The following is a 25666-nucleotide window of genomic DNA, read 5'->3' as shown; positions in this document are numbered from 1 at the left end:
CTATTTTAAGCTCTCCACAAAAGAATTTAAATCTCTGTTCAATATTCTCAAGAGAGAGGTAAACCCTAATTTCCTCAACAGTTAATTGACAAAAGAGAGGTAATCTCACAAAAAGTAGAAAAAGCTATTTCTAATTGATATATTATATAGTCTGATTAATTGTCAGTGGTGCTATAAAAGTCCTTTGACAAAAGATTATTAATATAGATTTATATATCCTTAAATAAGGTCTTCATGACTCTCTGAGTGTGGAAGGAGCAACTGTTGGCGCTTCTGCCCTGATTTTACAAGAACTCTGAAAAATTGGCTTTAAAAACAAAAGAGGGGGAACGGTACCCCCTCAGAAGGAGTCCCCCTGAAATACTCTCCATCATGCCTTGTTCACTTTTATCTCTCTAAAGCTGAAAGCTCATGGCAAATCTCTTGCTGACCATGTTGGTGACCTCTGGCACCACCAAGACCAACAAAACTTTGCCACAGATATGGGGAAGGACCCTCTTACCCGTAAAGGGAATAGCCCAGACCCAGTTCCCTTATGGAGCCGAGGACTGATATGCCTGTCCAATACCACAGAAGGCACAGCTAACCGGCTACCAAAAAGATTAATGAAAAAAAAATAGATACCCCCACAAAGCCAGGCCCAACCATAAATACGATGAATAACAATTTACATCCAGGGAAGAGAAATCTCCCTGAGAATCCCCTTCTTTTTTCTTCCCAGGTAAAAGTGAATCACCCGTGATGCCTGCTGTTAGAAGTTCTAATCCAGATGTGCCAGAAGCTAGGACCCTCGCCCTTACCCTCACCCACTACCTTTCCCCACCTGCACAATGTCCCCTGAAGCTTAGCAACTGCAAGATCCTGCTTGGCAACTGCAGATAGACTCAAAGCAGTGTACCATATTTTCTGAAGAATAGCAAGGAGACCATAACTCAAGCAGTGTACTATATCTTCTGAAGAATAGCAGGTTGCAGTCCTCCTCGCCCCCATGAATAACTAGGACCCACCGGTAGGGTCAAGTGGCGCCCGGACGTGGGGCTCGAGGCACGGACCCCTCCAGACAGACCCTCATTGAGAGGACGAGCGCACGACATCAAGATTGAGTGAGACAGAGATCTTCGCCCACGACCTGTCGTCCTCGGAACCTGGTTGATTCTGCCATCAAGAAGACGGTTGAAGTTCATTACCATCAGCTGAAAATTGAGGAGGATCCAGAAGTGACTCTGCAGGAGACTGACACAGCTGCCAGCTCCCCTGCCTCCCCCTACGGTCGACCCCTAGACTTCCACGCCCTCCAGAAGGGTTCCTGGTATGCCTGGCTTTGCCCTCGTTTCTCTTGCTAGAGAGTTTGGCCTCTTGATCACCCCAACAAAAATTGGCTTTTTCCTAAACCAAGGCCACCCTTGATATGGCCGCTAACATTGGGGAGCCTTCCTTTATGACAATATTACACCCCAAACTGACAAATGGTTGGTAACTTGAACATTTACAAGGGACTAGGATGGCTGTGAGTTAGCCCAATGACGGGATTATTGTAGGTCCACTTCCCAGGGGCCCACCCAATGCAGCCGAAAAGGAGTGCATGGTGCTGGGAGTGGGTGCAGCCTACATGGCCTAAGACAGGGCTCTCACCCTCCTTTCACCCACCTCGGGGTCCCTTGACGTTGCCCATCGTCGACAGCCTAAAGCCTTCGACCGTCGATGTGACTCGTCTCACATCAATGTTTTGGGGTTGTGAACTTGTCTAAGACCCCCCCATAATTAGACATCCAAATTCAAAATTCACATAGCTGGGATTGATTATAAGACGCCTTCTCTAACTAAACAGAGAAGGAGGAGATGCCAGAATCCAGGACCCTCACCCTTACCCTCACCCCCTACCTTTCCCCACCTGCACAATGTCCCCTGAAGCTTGGCAACTGCAAGATCCTGCTTGGCAACTGCAGATAGACTCAAAGCAGTGTACCATATCTTCTTAAGAATAGCAGGGAGACCATAACTCAAGCAGTGTACCATATCTTCTGAAGAATAGCAGGTAGATCATAATTCAAGGCAGTGTACCGTATAGACCATGACATGCTTCAAGGCACAGGCCAAGAAGATTCTGTACTTTTCCACAACCTGGCCCCTCTTACCCCCTCCCCTTGTAAAACATGCTATAAAAAAGCATTTCGAGAAGAAGCTTAGTGTGTGTCCTAATTTTCTGTCTCTGTGTAGGTAGACCTGTGCCGCAAACATGCTCCGCCAGATCCTCGGGCAAGCCAAGAAGCATCCCAGCTTGAGTCCTCTGTTCATGTTTATTGGAGCAGGGGGCACTGGAGCAGCGCTGTATGTGATGCGCTTGGCATTGTTCAATCCAGATGTCAGCTGGGACAGGAAGAATAACCCTGAGCCTTGGAACAAACTGGGTCCCAATGACCAATATAAGTTCTACTCAGTGAATGTGGACTACAGCAAGCTGAAGAAAGAAGGCCCAGACTTCTAAACTATGAAATTCACTGTAAAGCTGCTAATGAAGGAGCCATCCGCACAATTTTCCACTTAAGCAGAAAATATATCTCTGAATGCATGAAATCACGTTGATTTTTTTTTTTGGAGTTTATTAAACTGATGAATAAATCTCTGAAAAAAAAGCATTTCAGGTTCAAAATAAATAAATAAATAAAATAAAATAAATAAATAAATAAATAAATAAATAAATAAATAAAAAGAAAGAAATCTCAAAGGGAGACAATCATGGAGATAGAAAACCTAGGAAAGAGATCAGGAGTCATAGACGCAAGCATCACCAACCAAATATAAGAGATAGAAGAGAGAATCTCAAGTGCAGAAGATACCATGGAAAATATTGACACAGTTGTCAATGAAAATGCAAAATGCAAAAAATTTGTAACCCAAAACATCCAGGAAATCCAGAACACAATGAGAAGACCAAACCTAAGGATAATAGGTATAGATGAGAGTGAAGATTCCCAACTTAAAGGGCCAGTAAATATCTTCAACAAAATTATTAAGGAAAACTTTCCTAACCTAAAGAATGAGATCCCCATAAACACATAAGCAAGCTACAGAACACCAAATAGACTAGACCAGAAAAGAAATACCTCCTGTCACATAATAATCAAAACATCAAATGCACAAAACAAAGACAAAATACTAAAAGCAGTAAGGGGAAAAGGTCAAGTAACATATAAAGACAGACCTATAAGAATTACACCAGGCTTCTCACCAGAGAATATAAAAGCCAGAAGAGCCTGGACTGACATCATACAGACCCTAAGAGAACATAAATGCCAGCCCAGAGTACTATACCCAGCAAAACTCTCAGTCATTATGGATGATGAAACCAAGATATTCCATGACAAAACCAAATTTGCACAATATCTTCCTACAAACCCAGCACTTCAAAGGATAACTGATGGAAAACGCCAACAAAAGGAGGGAAACTACAACCTAGAAAAAGCAAGGAAGCAATCTTCCAACAACCCCAAAAGAAGATAGCTATACAAACATAAGTCTATCTCTAATAACAAAAATAACAGGAAGCCACAATCATTTTTCCTTAATATCTCTTAACATTGATGAACTCAATTCCCCAATAAAAAGACAAAGACTATCAGACAGGATACATAAACAGGACCCAGAATTTTGCTGCATACAAGAAATGCAACTCAGTGACAAAGACAGACTACCTCAAAATAAAAGGATGGAAAACTATTTTCAAAGCCAATGGTCCAAAGAAACAAGCTGGAATAGCCATTCTAAAATCAAATAAAATCGATTTTCATCCAAAATTAATCAAAAAAGATAAGGAAAGACACTTCATACTCATCAAAGGAAAAATCTACCAAGGTGAACTCTCAATTCTGAACATCTATGCTCCAAATGCAAGGGCACTTACATACATAAAAGAAACTTTACTAAAGCTCAAAACACACATTACACCTCAGACAATAATAGTGGGGGATTTCAACACCCCACTCTCAGCAATGGACAGATCTTGGAAAAAGAAACTAAATGGAGACACTTTGAAATGAACAGAAGTTATGAACCAAATGGACTTAACAGACATCTATAGAACATTTCATCCTAAAATAACAGAATATACCTTTTTCTCAGCACTTCATGGTATCTTCTCCAAAATAGGCCATATAATTGGTCACAAAACAGGCCTCTACAGAATCAAAAAGATTGAAATAATCCCTTGCGTCTTATCAGCTCACCAGAGACTAAGGTTGGTCTTTAATAATGACAAAAACAAAGGAAAATACACATGCCTGTGGAATCTGAAAAACTCACTACTCAAAGATGACTTGGTCAAGGAAGAAATAAAGAAAGAAATTAAAGACTTTTTAGAGTTTAATGAAAATGAGGACATATCATACCAAAACTTGTGGGACTCCATGAAGGCACTGCTCAAAGGAAAACTCATAGCTCTAAGTGCCTACAAAAAGAAACTGGAGAGAGCATACACAAACAACTTGACAGCACAACTAAGAGCTCTAGAACAACAAGAAGCAAATGCACCCAAGAGGCGTAGAAGGCAGGAAATAATCAAACTCAGGGCTGAAAACAACCAAATAGAAACAGAAAGAACTATACAAAATATCAACAAAACAAGGTTCTTTGAGAAAATCAACAAGATAGATAAACCGTTAGCCAGATTAGCCAGAGACCACAGAGACAGTATCCAAAGTAATAAAATCAGAACTGAAAAGGGAGACATAACAACAGAAACTGAGGAAACTTAAAAAATCATCAGATCCTACTACAAAGGCCAACACAAAAAAACTGGAAAACTTGGATGAAATGGACAACTTCCTAGACAGATACCAAGTACCAAAGTTAAATCAGGAGCCGATAAACCATCTAAACAGTCCCATAACCCCTAAGGAAATAGCAGCAGTCATTAAAAGTCTCTCCACCAAAGCCCAGGACCAAATGGTTTTAGTGCAGAATTCTATCAGACCTTCAAGGAAGACTTAATAACAATTCTCTTCAAACTATTCCACAAAATAGAAACAGGAGGAACACTACCCAATTCATTCTATGAAGCTAAAATTACACTCATACCCAAACCTCACAAAGACCCAACAAAAAAGAGAACTTAAGACCAATCTCCCTTATGGACAAAGATGTAAAAATACTCAATAAAATTCTAGCAAACAAAATTCAAGAATACATCAAAACAATCATCCATCATGATCAAGTAGGTTTTATCCCAGGAATGCAGGGATGGTTCAATATTCAGAAATCCATCAATGTAATCCACTATATAAACAAACTTAAAGAAAAAAAACCACATGATCATCTCACTAGATGCTGAGAAAGCATTTGACAAAATTCAACATCCCTTCATGATAAAAGTCTTGGAAAGATCAGGAATTCAAGGCCCCTACCTAAACATAGTAAAAGCAATTTACAGCAAAGCAGTAGCCAACATCAAACTAAATGGAGAGAAACTTGAAGCAATCCCACTAAGATCAGGGACTAGACAAGGCTGTCCACTCTCCCCCTAACTATTCAATATAGTACTGGATGTCCTAGCCAGAGCAATTAGACAACAAAAAGAAGTCAAAGGGATACAAATAGGAAAGAAAGAAGTCAAAATATCACTATTTGCAGATGATATGATAGTATACTTAAGTGACCCCAAAACTTCCACCAGAGAACTCCTAAACCTGATAAACAACTTCAGCAAATTGGCTGGTTATAAAATCAACTCAAACAAATCAGTAGCCTTCTTCTACATGAAAGATAAACAGACTGAGAAAGAAATTAGGGAAATGACACCCTTCACAATACTCACAAATAATATGAAATACCTTGGTGTGAATCTACCCAAGCAAGTGAAAGACCTGTGTGACAAGAACTTCAAGTCTCTGAAGAAAGAAATCAAAGACGATCTCAGAAGATGGAAACATCTCCCATGCTCATGGATTGGCAGGATTAATATAATAAAAATGGCCATCTTACCAAAAGCAATCTACAGATTCAATGCAATTCCCATTAAAATGCCAACTCAATTCTTCACAGAGTTAGAAAAAGTAATTCTCAAATTCATTTCGAATAACAAAAAACCCAGGATAGTGAAAACTATTCTCAACAATAAATGAACTTCTGAAAGAATCACCATCCCTGACCTCAAGCTGTACTACAGAGCAATAGTGATAAAAACTGCATGGTATTGGTACAGAGACAGGCAGGAAGATCAATGGAATAGAATTGAAGACCTAGAAATGATCCCACACACCTATGGTCATTTGATCTTTGATGAATGAGCTAAAACTGTCCAGTGGAAAAAGGACAGCATTTTCAACAAATGGTGCTGGAGGACAACATGTAGAAGAATGAAAATTGATCCATTCTTATCTCCTTGTACAAAGCTCAAGTCTAAGTGGATAAAGGACCTCCACATAAAACCAGATACACTGAAACTAATAGAAGAGAAGGTGGGGAAGAACCTCAAATACTTGGGCACAGGAGAAAATTTCCTGAACAGAACTCCAATGGCATATGCTCTAAGATCAAGAATTGACAAATGGGACTTCATAAAATCACAAAGTTTCTGTAAGGCAAAGGACACTGTCAATAGGACAAAATGACAACCAACAAATTGGGAAAAGATCTTTACCAATCCTACATCTGATAGAGGACTAATATCCAATATATACAAAGAACTCAAGAAATTATACTCCAGACAATCAAATAACCCTATTAAAAAATGGGGTATAGAGCTTGACAAAGAATTTTCAACTGAGGAAACTCAAATGGCCGAGAAGCACCTAAAGAAATGTTCAGTATCCTTAGTCATCAGGGAAATGCAAATCAAAACAACCCTGAGATTCCACCTCACAACAGTCACAATGGCTAAGATCAAAAACTCAGGTCATAATAGATGCTAGCGAGGATGTGGAGAAAGAGGAACACTCCTCTATTGTTGGTGGGACTGCAAAATGGTGCAACCACTTTGGAAATCAGTCTGGCGGTTCCTCAGAAAATTGGACATAGCATTACCTGAGGATCCACCTATACCAATCCTGGGCATATACACAGAAGATGCTCGAACATATAACAAGGACATATGCTCAACTATGTTCATAGCAGCCTTATTTATAATAGCCAGAAGCTGGAAGAAACTAGATGTCCTTCAACTGAGGAATGGATTCAAAAAATGTGGTACATTTACACAATGGAGTATTACTCAGCTAATAAAAACAATCAATTTGAGAAATTCCTAGGTAAATGGATGGAACTAGAAAATACCATTCTGAGTGAGGTAAGCCAATCACAAAAGAACACACATGGTATTCACTCACTGACAATTGGATATTAGCCCAGAACCTTGAAATGCCCAAGATTCAACTCACAGGCCACATGGAGCTCATGAAGAAGGAAGACCAAGTGGGGGGTGCTTCGGTCCTTCTTAGAAAGAGCAACAAAATACTCAAGGGAGCAAATATGGAGACAAAATGAGGGACAGAAACTGAAGGAGGGGGCTTCTGGAGACCATTCCACCTGAATATCCATCCCATGTGCAGTCACCAAAAGTAGATGCCGATGTGGAAGTCAGGAAGTGCATGCTGACAGGAGCCTGATATAGCTGTGTCGTTAGAGGTCTGCAAGAGTCTGACATATTCAGAGTCAGATGCTCACAGCTAGCCATTGAACTGATCATGGGGTTCCAAATGGAGAATTTAGAGTGAAAACTGTTGGAGCTGAGGGGGTTTGTGGCCCCATGAGGAGAGCAGCAATACCAACCAACCAGAGCTCCCAGGGTCTAAACCACCAGCCTGGAATGGGGGAATGGGGTAAGGGGATAACATATGAAATGTAAATAAAACATCCAATAAAAAAAATTTTAAAAACTTAAAAAAGAAAAAAACAAACATAGATGATAATGTAATTTGTAATTATTATAAAAAAGAAATCAGTCTATGCTAATGCTGGCTACTCTCCTGTCCTCATGCAGCAGTCTGTCCAACTTCTCACAGTTCACCTGTCCCCAAACCACTGGTATCTTCCCAGCCATCTGAACCCTGTGTCTTACTGTCACAAATCCCCATAACCCAGTAAAAGCAAAACTTCAGAGACTGGTAATTTATCAGTCAGATTCATAACAGTAAATTCTCAACTAACAAAATGCCCACTCAAAGAATTCAAAACTCAATTGATATTGATACAAGATGTCCACCTATATTTGAAAATTTGCCCTACATTACACTATTGCTCTTATATTATATTCAAGACTACCTGTAGCTGTTTCAAGCCACTTGGATTCGGTTCATCCTCTTCCTCCATCTTTCTCTGTCCTCTCCTGGCTCTCCCCTGTCCTGTCTCTCCACTGTCCTCTCTCTCTAAAACTCTTAGCCCCGCCTTCCTTTTTCATTGCCCAATCAGAGAATCTAGCCTTATATTTCACCTGCCCTCACCTGTGTACTAACAGCAATCCACATGGTAACATTTTATGTTTCAAATATGGAAAGGTACTTTTTGTCAGGAAACCCATCATTTGAACACACCTCCTAGATGTTGACTATATTTGAATTAGATCTGGTAAACACTGTTATTCACCGTTACTTACAGATCAGAATAATTGCATCAACTAAATCATATACCACAATAAAAATTACCCTATTATACTTTCTCTGCTCTTATTATAATGTATTATTAAATACATACTTTATATTACCTCATCATTAATACAATAGGATATTCTCACAAACAAAAAAAATTAAAATAAAAATTAATCTTGTTCTCCATAATGCAAAACGACTGAAACTCAGAGAACTTGGTTACAACAACTTGGAAAATTATAGGTTTCAAAATGTTACTAAGATATTTTAATTATGTCATTTTCACAAACAAAATTAAATAATACACAATAGAAAGCAAACTCAAGAGCAGAAAGCAAAATCAAGAGCAGAACAACTAGGTGCAATAGAAGGTGAGTGTTGTACCTCAAATATAAAAGACCCCCATGGGCTCATGTATTTGAATACATGATTTTCTTGGAAGCACAGTTTTAAAGAACTATGAATTCTTTAGGAAATAGAACTTTGTCTAAGGAAACGGTTACTTTCTTAAGAGTACTTGAGAAGGAGGTGAGGTTTTATAGCCTGGATCTACTATTGCTGTCTGATTTCTGTTCCAACAAAGTGTGGAAATTGGAGGTCTCCCAGTAAGGCATGCTTCGCATCAAGCATCACCTTTCCCTCTGTCTTTCCCTACATGGTGAGCTGAAACACTTCATACTATGAAACAAAATAAACTTTTCCATCCAAAGATTGGTTCTTGTCATATATTTAGTCACAGAAAACAGAAAAGTAACCAATACTGAAAGTTTATACATAAAGGGGGACCATTCTGATACATCTAACTGAAATTCTTAATCTTTGTAATGGGTCTGCTAGAAGACTGTGTAAGAGCTTAGAGATGGAAGATAAGAATATTTAGAGTGCTATAAACAGAATTTAATGGGGAATTCTGATAAGACTTTGGAGGATTGGAATGCTGAGAGAATGAGAACAGTGGAAGACGATCTCATGAGGTTTATTATGAGAAACAACTACTCTTAGTAACTAGGCTAGAGGCCATTGCTATCTCATTTGGGCAGAGAATATAGTGACATTCTGCCTATTTCATAAGAACTTGAGTGAGGCCGGATTGAAACGTAATGAACTAATTTGTTGACTAGAGGAAATGTCAACACAGGATATGGGGAAGTGGGCTGAGAGAGGCAGCTGGGTACCTGGTCAAGTAAACCTAGAAACCCAGAGACCCTCCAGGAATGGGAGGAGTTCGGCCTTGCTCCTGGATCCCTGGGTCCTTTCACATAGCTACAGCCCTGTGCTTCCTGGAGTGAACACAGTCAAATTCCTGCACCTCTTCCTCTCTGAGCAAGGGGCCCCAGCCCCTGGGGCGGCAGACATGGCACTCTTAATTCAACCCAATAGGACCCACACCCACACTCACGACACAGCCCAACAACAGGAGAGCATTTTAGCTGTGGCATGCTTGCTGATCACTGCTCTTATCTAGGTCTGAGGTGAAAGAGAAAAATACATGGGATAGAATTATATGAAAACGTTTTGTTTTATGGAGAAAAGATGGGAGCAAGTTTAACATAGCCTGTGTTTGATGGGTAACACTACTAGTAGGCTGTAATTGGAAAAGATATTGCCACTACAAATAAGAATCTGAGATAATAAAAAAGATTCCTTGGGAATAAGACATAATCCATGGTAGATTATAAATTATAAGAATGCAAATTCACATGAAATCAGGAAATTTAAACTGAGATTTTTGTTACAGTTCTCATCTCAAAAAGCCTCACTTTTGAATCACTTCCCCATGGTGAACCTCAAGAGAACAATGATGCCACTGCATATGTGGTCCAAGAATGCCTGTAGTTCACCATGATCCACTAATAGAACCTGGTGACATTACCTACATGATGCTACCCTTAGTGGCATAAAATACAGAGTTAGGGAGCCCACAGGCTTGTCTCAAAGCACCAAACAACTTCTCACACAAAGTAATGTGTGTTAGAATAGAATTCTATACACTAAATAATAAGGACACCATTATATTAAACTGAAAAGGAGAACTACATGTAGTAAGGAAGACCTCATACTTTGGGGTCATTCATTTTCTTTAGAAGACTCTAAACATAAGTATGTAGATGAGTCATGAGAGTGATAACAGACAATGTAGAAAACAGACATGAATGTTTGTGGCTACCCTATGCTGTCAAAAACTGATTCCATCCTGAGCCCCAGATGCTGGACATTGAGTTGCAGAAATTTTTGATATCCTACTGGATTTCATTCTTGCTTTGCTCTGTTCTTTCCCTTCTCTGCTGCCATTCCTCCCTTTTGGAGTGGAAATATTTACTTTTCTTCATGCCATATCAGAAGCATGTAACTAGGTTTTTATCTTATAGAGTTTCTGTTAACAGATTGCCTTCAGTATCAAAAGAGATTTTAGACTTTAGACTATTGAACACTGTATAGACAATAGAAATTTACAGGAACTTTGTGAGTTTCAATGAATGCATTTTGAATTATGAGACAGCCATGATTATGGGGACCAAGGTAGGAAAGGTAGTTAGAATAGGAAAGTATTCTTCATGTCTGTTTTCTATACTGTATACTTCATACACTTATGTGTTTGAACCCTAGTCCATAGCTGCTAACAGTGTTTTAGAATTCTATGGGAAGAATTAAGACGTAAAGCTTTCTTGAAAAATTAGAAGACTGTGGGTTGGCCTTTAGGATTCTGTTCCTTGCCCCACTTCCTATCTGCTCTATATTTCCTGTTCTACTCAGATGTAGGGAGCCACATATACTCTCCTCCAAGATGACATTAGTCTATCAAATTGTAACTCAAATCCCTCATTACTTAAAATGCTTTTTATCAAATATTTGATCACACACCAAGAAAAGCAGCCTATACAATGGAGAAAGAAGTATATTATTCATTGGTCAAAAGCATAAAACTACCATAGTATTTACAGACACAAACAAGAGAAAATATTTAATAGTCATGAGGATCTAAGGATCTCTATGATATAAATTGCAACATCATCGATGACAGTGCTTAACAAAAAATAGAATTTTGTAAATACATTATTAAATGTGATCAACATGAATCATTTTAGTTAATTCCAAGCACTAAACCTGTACTTTAAAAAAATTAAATGAGGTCTTTCCAGTCTATCTACACCTCCATCTCCACCCAGGGCAAATTTGCATACCCCAACTCCCCATACAAACACACACACACACACACACACACACACACACACAACCTGCCTGTCTCCCAGGATCTCTGCCTTAACCAGGAACACAAGTGAGAACCCTGCCCCAATATCCATGCCAGCTCGGACCCACAAATCCCAGCAGACTATGGATCTATCCTGCTCTGCCTGATCCCCACTGTCATTCTTGATCCACCTCCATCTGCACCCAAAGCAGATCAACATGCGTCCCACACACACATACACACAGCCTGCCTGTCTCCCAGGAGGAATGCCTTAACCAGGGACACAAGATTAATGCCCTAACAAGGGGCACTGGAGCCCTCCTTAGACAGAATAGCAGTGTCTGCCTCCCCGGAGGCTTGTTCCACTATGCAACACCCTGGTGAGTTAACACCAAAGATAACCAGACAGGCAGGAGGCAGGCATAAGAACATAAGCAACAGAAGCCAATGTAATTTGGCACCATCAAAACCCAGTTCTCCTATAGCAAGCCCTGGATACCCTAACACACCCAAGAGCAAAATTCTGACCTAAAATCCAATCTCATGAAGATGGTAGAGCCTTTAAGGAGGATATAAATAACTTTCTTTTAAAAAATACAGGAAAACACATGCAAACAGGTAGAAGTCCTTAAAAAGGAAATAAATGAATCCCTTAAAAAATACAAGAAAAGACAATCAAGCAGGTGAGGTAACTGAACAAAATGGTTCAAGATCTAAAAAGGGAAATAGAAGCAATGAAGAAAGCACAAATGGAGGCAACTCTGAAGCTAGAAAACCAAGGTAAAAAGATAAAGATGGTATAGATGCAAACATCACCAACAGAACACAAGAAATAGAAGAGGGAATCTCAGGCATAGAAGATACCATAGAAGATATTGGCACATTGATAAAAGAAAAGACAAAATGTAAAAAGCTTCTAACCCAAAATATCCAGGAAATGTGGGACATAATGAAAAGACCAAACCTAAGAATAATAGAAAATGAAGAGGGTGAAGATACCCAGTTCAAATGAAGAAAACATCTTCAACAAAATTGTAGAAGAAAACTTCCCTAACCTAAAGAAAGAGATGGCCATGAACATACAAAAAGCCTACAGAGCACCAAATAGACTGAACAAGAAAAGAAAATCCTCTCATCATGTAATAATCAAAACACTAAGTGTACAGGACAAAAGAAAGAATATTAAAAGCTGAAAGGGAACTAGGCCAAGTGACACATAAAGGCAGACCTAACAGATATGCAGCAGTCTTCTCAACAGAGACACTAAAAGCCAGAAGATCTTGGACAGATGTCAAGCAGACCTTCATACTACACAGATGCCAGCCCAGGCTACTGTATCGAGCAAAACTCTCAATCACCATAGGTGGGGAAACCAATATATTGCATAACAAAACCAAATTTAAACATTATTGACTAATCCAGCCCTACAGAGGATGCCAGAAGGAAAATCCCAACACAAGGAGATTTAACTATAACCAAGAAAAAAACAATAAATTAACCATCTCACAACAAAACCAAAAGAGAATCGCACTCACATACCGCATCCAACAATAAAAATAACAGGAACGAACAACCATCTGTCTTTAATATCATTCAATATTAATGGAGTCAATTCCCCAATAAAAAGATACAGGTTAACAGATTGAATATGTAAACAGAATCCATCATTTTACTGCATACAAGAAACACATCTAAGTAACAAAGACACTACCTCAGGGTAAAGGACTAGAAAAAGTTTTCCAAGCAAATGGTCTGGAGGAAGAACCAAGAGTAGCCATTCTAATATCCAATAACATATACTTTCAACCAAAAGTGATCCAAAGGCATTGGGAGGGACATTTCATACTCATCAAAAGAAAAATTCACTAAGAGAAAGTGCCAATTCTGAACATCTATGCTCTAAATTGAAGGACAACCACATTCATAACAGAAACTTTATTACTTCTCAAACCACAAATTAAAACTCACACAATAATAGTGGGAGACTTCAACACCCCACTCTCAGCAATGGGCAGATCATTAAAACAGAAATTAAATAGAGATATAATGAAACTAAAAGAAGTTATGAACCAAATGGATTTAACAGATATCTATAGAACATTTCACCCAAAACAAAAGAATATACCTAATTCTCAACACTTCACAGAACTTACTCCAAAACTGACCACATACTTGGACACAAAACAAGACTCAACAGGTATAAGAAGTTTGGAACTATCCCCTGCATTCTATCAGACCACCATGGACTAAGGCTAGACTTGAATAACAACAAAAACAACAAAAAGCCCATATACTCATGGGAACTGAACAACTCTCTGCTTAATGAAAAATTTGTCAGGGAAGAAAAAAGGAAAAAGTCAAAGACATTCTAGAATTCAGTGAAAATGAAGACAAAACATACCCAAACTTAAGGGACACAATGAAAGCAGTGCTAAGAGGACAATTCATAGCACTAAGGGCCCTCTTGAAGAAATTGGAGAGATCCCATGTAAGCAACTTAACAGCACACCTGAAAGCTCTTGAACAGAAAGAAGCAAACACACACAGAGGAGTAGATGGCAGGAAATAGACAAACTTAGAGTTGAAATTAATCAATTAGAAAGAAAGAGAACAGTACAAAGAATCAACAAAACCAAGAGCTTGTTCTTTGAGAAAATCAACAAGATAGATAAACCCTTAGCCAAACTAACTAAAGGGCACAGAGACAGTATCCAAATTAACAAAATTAGAAATGAAACTGGAGACATAACAACACAAACTGAGGGAATTCAAAAAAATCATCAAATCTTACGACAAAAGCCTATACTTGACAAAACTGGATGTCAGGTGGTAGAAAAATGCCAGTAGATCCATATTTATCACCTTGTATAAAATTCAAGTCCAAGTGGATCAAGGATCTCAACATAAAAGCAGATACACTAAATCTAAGAGACAAGAAAATGGAAAATAGCCTTGAATGCATAGGTACAGGACACAGTTTCTTGAACAGAAAGCCAATGGCTCAGGCTCCAAGATCAACAATTGATAAATGGAACCTCTTGAACCTGAAAATCTTAAGGAATGCAAAGGACACTGTTAAAAGGAGAAAATGATAATCTACAGATTGGGAAAAGATTTTGACTAATTCTATATCTGACTAATATCCAAAGGGCTAATATCCAAACTATATAAAGAACTCAAGAAGTTAGATGACAACAAACCAAATAAATGAATTTTTACAAAACAGTATGCAGAGCTAAACAGAGAATTCTGAACAGAAGATTCTAATGGCGAAGAAACACTTAAAGAAATCTTCCATATCCATAATCATCAGGGAAAAGCAAATCAAAAGTGACTCTGAGATTCCATCTTTCATGCATAAGAATGGCTAAGATCAAAAAGTCAAGTAACAACACATGATAGCGAAGATATGGAGCAAGGCAAATGTTGTTCCATTGCTGGTGTATGGGCATACTTGTACAACCACCCAGGAAATCAATTTGGAAGTTTCTCAGAAAATTGGGACTAGTTCTACCTCAAGACCCAGCATACACCAAGAAGACGTTCTACTGTACCACAAGAACACTTCCTCCACTATGTTTATATCAGCTTTATTTGTAATATCCAGAAACTAGAAGCAACCCAGATGCCCCTCAAATGAAGAATGGATACAGAAAATGTGATACATTTACACAATTGAACACTACACAACTACTAAAACAGGGACATCATGAAATTTGCAGGGAAATGGATAAAGCTAGAAAATATCATCCTGTGTGAGGTAACTCAACCCCAAAAGAACATACATTGTATGTGCTCACTTATAATTGGATAGTAGCCATTAAAAAAAGGATACTCATGCTACAATCCACACATCCAAAGAAGCTAAATAAGAAGTAGGGTCAGGTGTGGGGTGTGAATCTCACTCAGAAGGAAAAATAAAATAGTTATCTTAAGTGGATGGAGTGAGGGAACTGATTGGGAGAGAGGATGACAACAGAAGATTGGGGAATGGATCTAATATGAGTAGACCCAAAGAGAGAGGACCAGGAAAATGAACAGAAATTGGCAAGGGAGGTAGAGTGGTAATGGGGGCATCTCTAGGATGTACCAGAGACCTGGGATGGGGGAGGCTCTATGGTGTCTATGAGGGTGACTTTAGCTGAGACACCTAGTAGTGGGGAATATGTAGACCAAAGTGACCACAACCTATAGACAGCAAGAGTCTGAGTGGAAAGATAAAAACAACATCCCACCCACAAAATCTTTGACCCAAAATTTGTACCACATACAAGAAGTATAGGGACAAGGATGTCATAGAGACTGAGGGAATGGCCAACCAATGACTGAATCAATTTGAGGTCTATCCTATGGGAAAGAACTGATCCCTGACACTCTTGATGGCACACTGTTATGCTTGCAGACAGGAGTCTAACACAACTGCACTCTGAGAGGTTCTAAACCAAAACAAAAGCAGAGAGCTGCAACCAAACACTAGACTAAGTTTGGGAAATCTTATAGAAGAGGTGTGGGAGGGTTGAGGAACCCAGAGGGGTTAGGGTCTTCCACAAGAAGACCACCATATTGAACTAACCTGTACCATTGGGGGCTCCCATAGCAAACCAAAGAGCATACAAAGGTTGGACCAACACACACACACACACACACACACACACACACACACATATGTAGCAGGTGTGCAGTATTGTCAACAACTGGAGAGGGACCTAACCTTGACTCTGTTCCCTTCCTCTGGTTCTTGCTTCCCTAACTGAGCTGTCTTGGTTGTCCTCAGCAGGAGAGGATTTACCTAGTCCTGCAGTGACTTGACATGCCAGGATTCATTTTGCCATAAAAACTATGACAGGTGTCTGTTAAATTCTTGCCAAAGCAATTCTATGCACAAGGGTTTTCCACAAAGCAGCAATCATTGCTTAGACACTACCAATAATTTGGATAAAGACTGCGCTGATCTAAAAGACCCTTGCTTCTCCAGTCCCTGCCAAGGAATTTCCACTTGTGTGAATGCCCCAGAAGAAAAGGGCTCCTTTGCCAATGTCCCCCTTGGTACAAAGAGCTGAAATGTGAAATTGCCACTAATTCCTGGAGAGGAAACAACTATCAACATGGAGGCACCTGCCATAAAGACTGTGGGTCTGTTTTGCCCAGCTGCTAGGCAAGGACATTGGGAAGGCTAAATGTGGAGAGTTTGACTGTTTCCCCAGTGTCACAGGGGTGGGTGCCAGGCTTTAGGGAAGCACTGAGTCACCACTCTATGGGTTGTGAAACTGCAGTCTTGGATGGAGGAAACTGAATTGGGGTTCCCAGACCCCAAGAGACGCAGGCATCAGAGGCGTTGGGAACCAAGAATTGGGGATCCATGAGGGCACAAGGAGACAGGGACTGAAGGATCCCACACACTGAACACCTAGGCATCCTTGAATTTAGAAGGGTCAGGAGTAGAGTCTGTGGCCAGCAGGCTGAGCATGTTGTCTAGGCAAGAGTGGTAATGGGACTCTAGCTTAGCTTGGAGGTGATTGTCCTTAGGTTGGATGTGGTTGTGGTTAGAAGCACAAAGATGCCTTCTCCAGAGTCTCGAGCTGTAACTTTCAGTAGTTGAATGCCCTCTCAACACTCTCCATGGAAATTCTTAATAAAAGAGACAGTCCATAGTACTAAACTATTTATTGACTGTTCTTCATGGAACTAAACTATTTATTGACTGTTCATTGTGGAAAATGGATGCATACCAATGTCTCAGGTTGGAATCAAGATTAAATACCTTTTGCAGGGAGGAATATCTGGGAAGGGGAGCTTATTTGCTAAATCCTCAGGGACTCTAGGTATCTCATAATATGTAGAACTCTGTTCTGGGACTATGTGACCATAGATCATGTTTCCTTACCTGGAAATATGGTACATCTTCCAGGCCAGGAATCTAAAAGGGAGTGGGGAGGCACCTCAGTCTGAGTCTCTGCAGTCTCAGACCTGCTCTGCCTACCAAGCTTCTTAGTATGGTTTGCCATCCCACAAAGACTGTGAGCACCATATCTGTATATGCCCTGCTGGATATGCTGGAAGGGCCTGTGAGACAGATCGCAATGAATGTGCTTCCAGAATTTACCAAAATGGGGTTGTGTGCCAGGATGCAATCAATGACTTGCTACTCCTGCTTCTGTGTGCCTGGATACCAAGATAAATATTGTGACTTGGAAGTGGATCAAAGTATTTCTGGTCCCTCCATGGATGAGGATATATGCTTCAATGAGATAGGAGTATACACATGTGATTGTAAAGAGTATTCTGGTGTGAACTGTGATTTGGAAAGTGACAAATGTGGATCGCAGCCATGTCTACATGGTGCCATGTGTCAGGATGTTCTTGGGGCTTACTTCTCTGGCTGTGCAATAGGATTCCTCGAAGACCACTATGAACTCAATTTTGATGATATTCCAGTCATCCACATCTCCATGGAGGACTGTGGAGATGGAAGAACAACCACTGGGTCTTCACAGGTAGAGGATTCACAGGGACAAACTGTGAGATTTTGATGCATTATCATTGGTTAAAGCATTGTCACAATGATACAATATGTGAAGACGCTGGGCAACAGCAGGATACTAGAGATTAGTCTTGGTGGTGGTCTAGTATTGTCAAAAACAGACACCGTGACCCAGAACAACATGACCTCTTAATTAATAATTCCATTTATTTTGAATCAACCAGAGCAAAGATGACTCTCAGTTGAACTCTTCTGTATTACACTCATATTAATAACCCAGCACATGTCTTAGTACAGTGCATAGTCAATACAAGTGCTACAGCCTCAAGGGGGCAGTGGACGGACTTGCATGATAACTCAGGGAAACTTTCTTAAGAAAGGTAGATGTTCAATGGATTGTGGGAGAATGAAGAGATGTGAGAGGAGAAATGAGAGATATGTCCCTAATAGTGGAGAGGATGTGGGAAGTGCCCCCTGAGAAGTCACAGATACCAGTATAGCAGCAGCACGTGTGTTCTGCTTTAACGAGGAATGAAGTACAGCTGGTATGAAGGTGGTCCATAGCCAGATGTATTGGGCAATGGAGTAGTGTCAATGTTCTTTGTATCAACTAAAGATTTCAGGTGAAAATTCTGTACAATAGTGGTCAGAAGCAGAAACAGCTCCATGCGAGCCAGGGCCTCTCCCACGCACATTCGCTTTCCTGAAAAACAAAAACAGCACAGAGGTTTCCCTCCTTAAAGTAGGTTCCAAACTATTGTAAATGTAGTCAGTTAAGTTTGATTCTTAATGGTGGATGGGTCAAATACAGAAAGAATACAAGGACTTTTAAACAGAGATGCCTATAACATTGGACACAAATGTTATCTACTTAATATCTGGTTTTGACAGGTACCTACCATTATTCAATATTTATTATAAGCTCTGCTAACAATTCCTACATTAAAACTTCCCTTTGAGCTTTTAAGTTGACACCAATCTTCTAGAAACCTGTTTATCTCACTGCTTTAGTGGCTCTAGGGGGTACTAACATGATTCAGATACTATTTTCCATTTTTGCCTATGGCAAAATAATAAAAAAGCCACAAAATATATTTATATTCAGACTATTTCAAATTTACCTGTCCATATCTATGACTTCTTCACTTTAAATGCATCCCCTGAATCTGCCCTGAGACAAGATAGAAATGATTTGGCCTGGAAATTCACATTTTCTTTCCTGTCTGATGTTCAAAGACAGGCTCAACCCTCCTCAGCTCCATTCATAGCTACCTTCCCCATGCTGCAATGCCATAAGGAAAGCTTCAAGCCTCAACAATTGTCTCAGATACTTTCCACAAGGACCACAGTCTGCGCCATATCTTTTTCTTAATTTAGATTATTTTATTCATTTACATTCTAGTCATTGCCACCCTTCAGTCCCCCCTCCAACAGTTCCTCTTCCCATTCCTTCTTCCCCAAGACACTGTCCTCCCCACTAGACCTCCCCCTTCACTGAGGCTTCAAGGCTCTAGAGACTTAAGTGAAACTTCTCACACTGAGGCCAGACCAGGCAGACCACTGACTACATATGTGCACCGTGATCAAGTAGGCTTCATCCCAGGGATGTAGGGATGGTTCAATATACAGAAATCTGTCAATGAATACACTATATAAACAAACTCAAGGAAAAAATCATGATCATCTCATTAGATGTTGTAAAAGCCTTCAACAAAATACAACAGCCCTTCATATTAAAAATCCTGGAGAGATCAGGAATTCAAAGCACATACATAAACATAATAAAAGCAGTATATGGCAAACCAACAGCCAATATCAAATTAAATGGAGAGAAACTAGAAGCTGTCCCACTAAAATCTGGAACAAGATAAGGTTTCCCACTCTCTCCCTATCTATTCAATATAGTACTCAAAGTGCCATTATTTTTATGATACTTCATAGTCTCCTGAGATAGGAGACACTGATCCCCAAGGCTTCCTCTCTATCCCTGCCTCCCCAGTAACATGGGCCACTTGAACATTGTGCTGTGTCGTCCAGTTATGAGTTTGCCAAAAGGAAGGGCTCAGTCTGTCACATATGAGAATGTACAATGCAGACCCACATCAAAGTCATAAAAGTCAAAAATGAATGTGACTCTGTGTGCAGAGACTCAGCACAGAATGGAGCAGTAAGACTGAACATCCAAGGTAAAGAAAACTCCAGAGGCTCTGGGATCACCACTGTCTTTCCACATGCCCAAGGTCTTTCTCAGTCTTCATTCCTGTCAAGTTCTAACAGCAGAACATGTCTGCTTCTGTACTTTGTACTTCTGGAACAGTTCCCTCCCTCCTCTTATTGTCTTATTTCCTTGCTCCCTGTGAGTTAACCAACTTTCCACTGCCCTGTCAGAATAGTCCTGTGAGTATGAAAGAGCAGGAGGTGAGTAACCTCACTCCTGACCTCCCCAGGAACCCAAGCTTGCCTCTCTCACAGCACTAATCCAATTGGATTACAGTGCCCTGTTGACTACCAGCTTCCCAAACTCAGAAGTAAGTTTCCTCAGAGCCTAGTCTCTATTATATTCTCTAAAGCACTTGGGTTCCCAGAGCTGTCTAAGAATGGATTGAGATACTTTTCTCATGCAGCTGAGAAAAGTAAATGCAGTTCACTTCCATGAGAACTGCATAGGAAGGATAGAAGTATATGCAGAAGCAAATTTCAAATGACCTATATTCTAGCTTTCCAGATTCAAAAAATAGGCTGGATGTTCTCAAAGTCCCACTAATGAGGATATGTCACAGTCAAGGAATATGCACGGACATTGGAAAAATTGCTCCTGAGGAAAGACAAAGAGCAAAAGCACCCATCCTTGATGACATCCCAGATGATCCATTGTATCTCTATCTCAAAGTTGTATCTTATGGAATCAGGCCTGACAGCAAATGTCTGTAGTGCCAAATATTCAGACAGCTTAGACAAAATCTTCAGTTCAGGCATCCTGGGTTACCCAAAATAACATAGTGCCTGTCTTATACCTGAAGTACAAATAGAAATACATCTTATTTACCTGCTGAGAAAGGCATGAAATAGTCACTCCTCTTAAAGTTCCCATGCTCATCCAGAAAATGGCCAGGGTCAAATACTTCTGGGTTTGGAAATTCATTGTCATCATGGAGCACAGAAGTCAAGGATGTTATTAAGTCTGTACCCTGAAAATAACAGATAAAAGTATGTTATTTAATGAGTGGAAGTGTTAGCAAGTTGACTCCGAGGCTAAAGGCACTTGCATGCAAGTCTGACAAACTGAGTTTAATCCGCAGATTCCAGAAGGTGGCAGCAGAGAACTAACTCAAACACATGATCCTCTGACCTACACACACACAGACACGCACACTCACACACACACACACACACACTAAATAAATGTAAATGTAAAGCTTAACAACGAAAGAAATGTGGTGTTATCATGGCTGCTTTTCCTCATTATCTTAGAAATTACCATTCATGGAATAATAAAAAAGAAGACTATATCCATTGAAAGTAGCTCTTTAAGAGTGAGGGATCAATAAAGTTTCCCCCTCCCTCAAAAAAAAACAAAATAAAATAAACTATCTCTCCACCAGACCTAAATAAAATTCAAGGGAGTTCTGCAAAGTGAAAGGGATATCAGCTTATAAGGAAAACATGAGAATGTATGGAGCTCACAAGTGACAATAACTCACAGAATGATTCAACAGTCTCTAACATTGTAAAAGAGTAAAACGCAAATCATTCATCTCCTTACTATGAATGACCTAAAAGGAGTAAAACCTAATAACCGTTTATATATGTTCAAATATAGTCAGTATAAGACTATAAAAGAAAGTCTAAAAAGCACTAAAAAGAAAGAAAAAGAAATGCAGGAAGAATAAATTTTCAAAACACACATGAGTATGGTGGCACATGCCTGTAGCTTAGCACTAGAAGGCAGACATAGAGGAATCATGTGAGCTCAAAAGACTGGGAACCACATCAGAAGTATGGTGAGACATTGACTCAAATATTAAAAGTAGGTTAGGATAGAGTATACATATAGAGTTTCTATTATTTTCTTTTTCCTTTTTTGTTGCTGTTTATTTATGTCTTTTTAAACTTTATCAGCATGTTAAGTTGCCATTTGAACACAGCTTGTAGAAATCAAAATATGTTTTTTTTAATTTTTGTTAGTTATTTCATTTATTAAAGTATGTTTTCTTATACAAGTCAAAAATATACAGTAGACATTCACCAAAAAAATCAGGAATTAAAACACAGTTTTTGAGTAAATCACATTAACACAGAAGAACATTTAAAAGAGAAATTAAAAAGCCATAATTAGACTAAAACTGACACTTGGAAACCAATGTTTATCAATGATTGCCTAATTCTGAAAAGATGAAATTCTCAAATTAAAAAGAAACACACCACAAGAGACTCAATGTTAAAATTTAAAAAACAACAACAAACAAGCAACTAAAAAGACAGACAAACAAACAAAAATAACAGACATATTGTTATTTTATTTCAGTTATATGGATGTATACAAACTGAAAGAGATGAAACAGGTTGATACAGGCAGTGGAATCCAAATAAAGCAGAAGTAACCATAATTAGATAAAATATATTTTAAGGCAAAATTAGAAAAAAAAGATGAAGATGGTCACTATACAATAGTAAAAAGGTGAATTCGGCCTTTCTCATTTTGTGTTGGTGTAGACTTAGAATCATATTTTTAATTCAGAAGCTACAAGATATCTGAAGTACAGTGTCAAAAGAATGAGCTTACCTTGGGAATTATATAATTTCTGAATTTCACATTACAAGTAGCTGCACGGGGCACATTGTTGGGAACAAGGTCAATGTATCTCTGGATCTCATGCACCATTGCATCTGTGTAGGGCATGTGGGTCCTGTCCTGCATGCAAGGACTCCTGTGTCTGCCAATCACATGATCAATCTCTTCCTGGACTTTAGCTAATAGGACACAATTAAGAAAGGGTACATTTGTCACAGGAATTCAAATCTATATGAAACCTCATTAAGGTATCAGGCCACATGCATATTTAGAATTAGACAATTATTATTTTATAACACACAAATTCCCCCCACAACTTAGGCATTAAGGTTAATCTGTGAAAAGAGGTACATTATTGTATAGAATAATCAACACATAGAAATGATGAAATGTTTCAATATGTACATGTAAATTCTAATGTCTCACTGGGAAAAAACACAAAACAAGAATTAATTTAACATCAAATAATATTGATGCTTTACGTTTGAATTGTTGAGCTGGAAAGCTATTTAAGTGGTTAAGAGCACTGGTTTCTCCTCCAAAGGTCCAGATTTAATGCCTAGCGCACACAGGTAGCTCACAAATGTCTATAACTCCAGCCCCAGAATCGATACCTTCTTCTGGTCCCTATGAGCACCAGGCATGCACATGGTCCACAGACATACATGTAAGCAAAACACCCATACACATAAAATAAATAATAAAGATTTTAAATTAAATACTAAATGTTTGTGCTTATGTGAAACTTAGAATCCTTTTTTTCATCTGACATTTTCCAAAGGCATTCACTTTGAAACATTCTAGACGTTTTGTCTGTAGTTTCTGTTCATACTTGTAAATAATAACTATTTCTATTGTTTAATTATATAATTTCTGAGTTGTTTTACATTATAGATGAAATAGAGTCCTATGTCCACTTCACACAAAATGTTGAAAAACACATGCATATACACGCTTAGACAGACAGACAGACAGACAGACAAAGAGAAATACTGAGAAAAAGAAAGAGGGAGACAGAGAGAGTGAGACAGAGACAAACAGAAAAAGAGACAGAGACAGAAAAAGACTGACTACCCAGACTGTATTTTTATTCAGTTTTGAGCTCTGGTGTTTTACTGATGTTCACAATAACTGTACTTCTCTCCATCATTTTTTCTATTGTCAAAATTGGTCACATTTGTATCTCATCATATGTGTTCAAATGGCATCTGGTGACACAAAAACATCAATATTAAAACTTTTTTCAGGCTATCTGAAGTAGACTAACTTTGTCTTACAAATCTCAGAGTCGTACCTGTGACCTCTGTATGTTTCAGTAGGAGAAAGAGTCCATATCTCAGGGTAGTGCTTGTGGTTTCTGTTCCAGCTACAAACATATCAGTTACAGTAGCCACCAAGCTTTCAATAGTAAACTCCGAATGGGGATTGTGTTTTTCCTGAAAATTTTTATTTCATTATTAAAGAGTGATCATTATATTAAATTTCAACAAATTCCAAATAATATGAGTTGGTCTACAGATAAGCAAATTTAGAACATGAAGTATAGAGTAAAAATATTACAGCAAATGTATCGTATGGCAGAGAATGTAAACTAACTGACTCAATCTTCATTTCTTTGCCCTTATTTCTTCCTCTTACCAAAATTCAATTTCTCAGACCATGTAATACCAGTAAAATAAAAAGAACCACTGATACAAATTTTTCATTCCTTCTTAAAATACATATGACAATGGAGGTTGTATACAACACCTGGAACATGGGTCACCTGCACCCATTTATGGTAGGAGCTATTCAAGAAAGGCCGTGGCAAACAAGTTACCTGGAGATGGCCCACTGTTTTGCATGGTGGCAATGAGTGTGCTCTGAAGAGGCACAGACCCAAGAGACTTCGTCCTAGGATTGCTTTTTGCTATGCTTTTCCTGCCACACCTATATCCTTCATGTATCTGACATAGCCTAACACATCCTGGTTTTAACCTACTCTGTTGGGCATATTTCCTGCAGAATCAATATGAAGACATATGTTCATATAATGATGCTGTTTAGACGAACTGGTGATTATATAATTCCTGATAACGATTGTATAGAACTCCTGCATTGATTCTGGTAATTTTAATCCTCTTGAAAAAAAGTGCTGGGCGGAAACTGCCGAGCTTTCCAGAAGGCGGCTGCGTCCGAGTAGCTCTGATGTAGTTGGTGGAGCGGCGGCTGCTGTAGCAGCGGCAGATGGCGAGAAGGACCAGTCGGCGGCGGGGCGCGGGGGGTGGGGGGGCGCGGGGAGGAGAGAGCAGGCGGCGGCGGAGCAGGAGGAGGGAAGGTGCTGGAGGCGTTCGCTCTCCGCGGGGACCGGAACACGGCCTCTCGCCCCCCCTCCCTCCGGCTCGCGCTGCCGCCCTGTAGTTGGCACCTCTGCCCCGGCCGACCCTAAGCGGTAATGACGGAGAGAGATGGCCCGGGACCGCCGGCGCCAGTAACCGGGAGGTGCAGTGAGCCGCTGAGGGTGCGCCGAGTCCTAGTGCCGGGGCTGCCCGCCGCCGCCTGCCCAGCGCCCTCCTCGCGGCCGTTCTCCCCCCCTCCCAGACACACACACACACACACACACACACACACACACACACACACACACA

General features: G+C 39.6%; 1 protein-coding gene and 1 pseudogene across 1 annotated transcript in view; one reads left to right on the top strand and one right to left on the bottom strand.

Moving 5' to 3' along the window:
- Positions 1-2236: 2236 nt before the first annotated feature.
- On the top strand, positions 2237-2487 carry LOC114626124 (annotated as a pseudogene).
- A 15949-nt stretch (positions 2488-18436) lies between these two features.
- Positions 18437-25666, bottom strand: part of LOC114626144 (cytochrome P450 2C55-like) — a 33019-nt gene continuing 25789 nt past the window's right edge. The window contains 4 exon segments of the mRNA XM_028773490.1: positions 18437-18950; positions 21294-21435; positions 23031-23218; positions 24334-24475. Of these exon segments, the coding sequence (XP_028629323.1) occupies positions 18769-18950; positions 21294-21435; positions 23031-23218; positions 24334-24475 (654 nt within the window). The 3' untranslated portion in view covers positions 18437-18768.

The sequence above is a fragment of the Grammomys surdaster genome, unplaced genomic scaffold, assembly GCF_004785775.1.
Source record: "Grammomys surdaster isolate TR1022 unplaced genomic scaffold, NIH_TR_1.0 229, whole genome shotgun sequence".
Taxonomy (NCBI): domain Eukaryota; kingdom Metazoa; phylum Chordata; class Mammalia; order Rodentia; family Muridae; genus Grammomys; species Grammomys surdaster.
The sequence above is the reverse complement of the archived record's forward strand: the minus strand, read 5'-3'. Positions and strand labels throughout refer to the sequence as shown.